Source organism: Fukomys damarensis, unplaced genomic scaffold, assembly GCF_012274545.1.
Source record: "Fukomys damarensis isolate Sample0158 unplaced genomic scaffold, DMR_v1.0_HiC HiC_scaffold_17, whole genome shotgun sequence".
Taxonomy (NCBI): domain Eukaryota; kingdom Metazoa; phylum Chordata; class Mammalia; order Rodentia; family Bathyergidae; genus Fukomys; species Fukomys damarensis.
Genome location: NW_022900929.1, coordinates 24,672,100 through 24,675,963, shown reverse-complemented (window position 1 = coordinate 24,675,963; position 3,864 = coordinate 24,672,100). Strand labels below are relative to the sequence as shown.

Genomic DNA, 3,864 nt, shown 5'->3' with positions numbered 1-3,864 from the left:
TGGCTCCCGGCCTGTGGGTTCTCTCCTGCATGCCCCCCACCCCCGTGTTCACATCTGTCTGTTCCACCCCAGCCCCCAGGATATCTGACATCCTCAACTCAGTGAGGAGGGGCTCAGGGACTCCAGAAGCTGAGGGCCCCCTGCCAGTGGGACCCCCACCCTGCCCATCTCCGACTCTCCCTGGCCCCCTGCCTGCCCCATGTAAGTAAGCCGCTTGGAGGGGCCACAGGGCCAAGGCAGACAGGCTGGCTCAGGCCGTGTGGGGGCCCAGGGTCCCTCTGCTGGAAGCACAGAGAGGAGCCATCTGGTGTCTGAGGGCACAGATCATGGTCTCCGAGCATGTGTTTGTGGGTGTGGGGCTGTGCAGCGCTGCTAACCTGAAGAGTGTGCACCCGCCCCAGGGCTACAGCTGTGTCCTGGAGGGTGAGGGAGCATGCAGGAGTGCAGGTCCAGCCCAGACAGCACGGTGGTAAGAGGGATGCAGTCCTGGCCTTGAGAAGCTCTGGTGTTCTGGACTGACCAGCTGTAGTTCGGGGTGCAGACTTGGGGGGAAGCCAGGGCTCTGGACGGGCGGGAGAGACAGCCAGTATCGCTTTCAGGGATGGATGACATCCCAGGCTGTGGCCGCCACCCCCTTCGGGGGAGACATGGGCTGGGGGTGGCGCTAAGATACTGTCAGAGGAGAGGGTGCCGGGCCAGGGGCTCAGGATGGCGGGGCAGTGTCTGGGTGAGTACAGTGTCTGGGGCCCAGAAGATGGGGTCCATGCTGCAGACCCCGGGGCATGGGCAGCCTCTGGAGCATCCACGGGCCACTGCCATGTTGGAGGTGCTGAGACACCAGGTTCTTGCTGGTAACAGGGACAGCAGCAGAGCCCACAGGGAGGTAGGAAAGGGTGCGCCCAGTCTCAGGAGAGCCAGCACCCACTTTCCAGTGTCCATGTGTCTTATTTCAAGAGGGCCAGGGGGCGTGTGTGCTCTAGGGCAGAGCCTGTGGGGGACACGGCATGACCAGGTCGCCGAGCAGGGTAGACTGCCCATTCAGGGTCTATCCTGAACCTGACAAGGACAATGGAGCTGCAGGAAAGGGACTGTGTGGGTAGAGAGGGGACTTGGCATGGCCATCTTGGAGCTGGGCAGGGTGGGCAGAGGGGAAAGAGACCCATGGAGCTTCAGGAGAGGAGGGCGCACCAGGACCAGCTCCAGCCATGCGGCAGGTGGGTTGTGGGTCCCCCCTTCCCTGAGTCAGTGCTCCACCTCAGGCTCTGCCCTTCCCACCTATGCCCCCTAATCAGGGATTATGCATGACCCCAGGTGATCCCGGCTGATCCCAGCTGATCCCGGCTGATCCTGGCAGCTGCCTGTCTCCCGTGGCCACAGTGGCCCTGAAGGCAGGAACTCTGGGTGGTTGGGGCCAGCACTGCACTGGTCCCCGGGGCCTCCCTAGGCGAACTCCCGCACCCCACCAGGCAGCATGAAGCCAGTTCAGCCCTCCTGGGACCCCCATTCAGCGTTTTCCTAGGAGTTGCTGAGGGCTAGGGGGTACAGCTTGTCCTCGACTCAGCCCCCAGCCTGGCCTGGGTGCCCCTTTGTGCTGGGCTCCCTGCCCCCTCCTTTGTGGGGCACAGATGCCCTACATGCAGTCTGGGAAGACAGAGCAGGGCGTGGGTCACATTGGGGTCACTACAGACAAGAGGTGACCACAGCCACCCATCCCTAACTGCCATGAGCCGGAGACTGTGACTGCTAGGCCTGTTTCCCAGGCTCCAGCTTGGTTGCCACTTCTGACTACTGTGCTTACTTCATGCTGATTTCCATTTTTTAATTACAGTTTGTTTAAAAACACTTATTAGTTCATTAAAAGGAAAATTAGTTCCACTTACCACAGGTGACTGTAGAATGGAAGCCTGCTAGGAATAAAAGCAGTGTCACTCGGTTCTGCCACATTGTGTGTGCTGAGGCTCAGGTGGAGGGGGAGGACAGCTCTGTCTGTTAAAACGGGGCTTCACAAGTGACAGGGATGGGGTACACGCAGAGGGCAGAGGGAGTGGGGTGGGGAGGCGCTGTGAGGGCAGAGAGGCCAGGCCCAATCAGCTCAGCTGTCTCAGGAAAGGGCAGGAGTGGGGGCCCCGAGGGCCAGGGCAGCTGGGGCAGGGGAGGGCACTTCCCCGGGCCTAAAGTGTCAGACGTGGCCCACATCAGGGCGTGATGCTGCGTGTTCGGGGCGGAACGCTGGTAGTATCCCAGTACTGGGCCCTGGTGCAGGGCTGGAGCAGGACTGGGGGAGGGACTCCTGGAGCTCAAAGTCCACCTTCTGGGAGCCATGTGGTTGAGGGCACAGAGTGTCCGCAAGGAAATGGAAATGGCATGATAGCACAGGGTAGCTGGGTTTGGGGAGAGGGACAGCCACACATATTCACACACACAACTGCAGACACACACACTCACAAGCACTACATACATGCACACATGCAGATACATGCACGGTGCTTACGTCCACACTTGTGTGTGCACTACCACGTCATACAGCACATGCCCACATGGTCTGCACACAGTTGTGCACAAGCACACGTGTACTCATATGCATACTCACGCACTCACACATAGATGTACCCACCTCCTCAAGCCCGCCGTCAAGCAGCCCTGCTATGCTGCCTGGGTGCTGTAGACCTCAGAGCAAACGCAGCTTGCCAGTTCCCAGGCAGATGGGCACCTGAAGCAGGTGCATCTCTGCAGTGCACCCAGTTCCCCTCATAGGAGGAGAACTAAGCCATGCAGGTGCTTGAGAGCCCTGTGGAGCTGGAGGGACAGCGAGGGCAGCCCAGTCATAGGGCGCTATTCTCTCTGCTTCTTCCATGCTTGAACTGTTTCACATTTGTAATCAGTTGTCATTAAAGCAGCCAAGGAGGCTTCCAGTGAGGGTCCTGGAGGGCAAAGGCAAGCACTCAGCAAAGCACTGGGCCTGGCCCTGCAGGATGGTTGGGGTGGGAGAGTCTGCAGGGGTGGCCTGTGTCCCGGGCTGGATGTAGGTGGGGACACCACTGGGTGTGGAGAGCCAGGTTGTGGGTGCCAGGGACTACACTTGCTCTTTCCACTGCAGAGCCTGGGCCATCTGGCCCCCAGCCTTTGCTCAGTGGGACCCCCACTTGGGACCCCACAGGCCCGCATGAGCCCGCTGGTGGCTCTCTCTGGCCCTGTGCTGGCCCTTAGTTCAAGAAAGTCTGCTGGCAGCACACGCTCGTTCAAGAAAGGAGGTACAAAGTGAGAAGGGCCCAGGCAGAAGACAGGAGTGGAGGTCATGAGAGTGGTGGGCAGGTCAGGGTGGCCCGTAGGGGGCCAGGGTGGTGGGGACCACAGGCTTTTACCCTTTCTGCATTTTCTAGACATTCTGTAATATGGTAGAGTATTTCTGTCATTTAAAAAATGTCACTGAAGAAAAACAAGACAGAAGCTGTTGGACTTAGAAGTGGAGAGAGAGAACAGGGGATGGGGACAGTCTGGGCACAGGCACCAGGGCCCAGGCCAGGTGGATCCCGTGTCCAGGGAGGGTCGGGCCGGTCCCCATGCTCACTCCCACACGTCCCCGCAGCCCGGAAGCAGGAGATCATCAAGACCACGGAACAGCTCATCGAGGCTGTCAATAACGGTGACTTCGAGGCCTATGCGTGAGTTCCCGGGGCTGGCAGGGCCTGTGCGGGGTGTGGGTGGGGGGTGCGCCCCTCCTCACTCGGGTCTGCCCCCAGGAAAATCTGTGACCCCGGCCTCACCTCCTTTGAGCCCGAAGCTTTGGGCAACCTGGTTGAAGGCATGGACTTCCACAGATTCTACTTTGAGAACCGTGAGTGGGGGCGGGGATGCCAGGCAGGG

At 60.0% G+C, this 3,864-nt stretch overlaps 1 protein-coding gene across 1 annotated transcript in view; it reads left to right on the top strand.

Annotated features, from left to right (window-relative positions):
* Positions 1–3,864, top strand: part of Camk2b (calcium/calmodulin dependent protein kinase II beta) — a 91,899-nt gene that overhangs the window by 86,737 nt on the left and 1,298 nt on the right. The window contains exons 20-22 of the mRNA XM_033765281.1: positions 73–201; positions 3,587–3,662; positions 3,741–3,858. Coding sequence (XP_033621172.1) covers positions 73–201; positions 3,587–3,662; positions 3,741–3,858 — 323 coding nt within the window. The remainder of the gene's footprint in view (positions 1–72; positions 202–3,586; positions 3,663–3,740; positions 3,859–3,864) is intronic.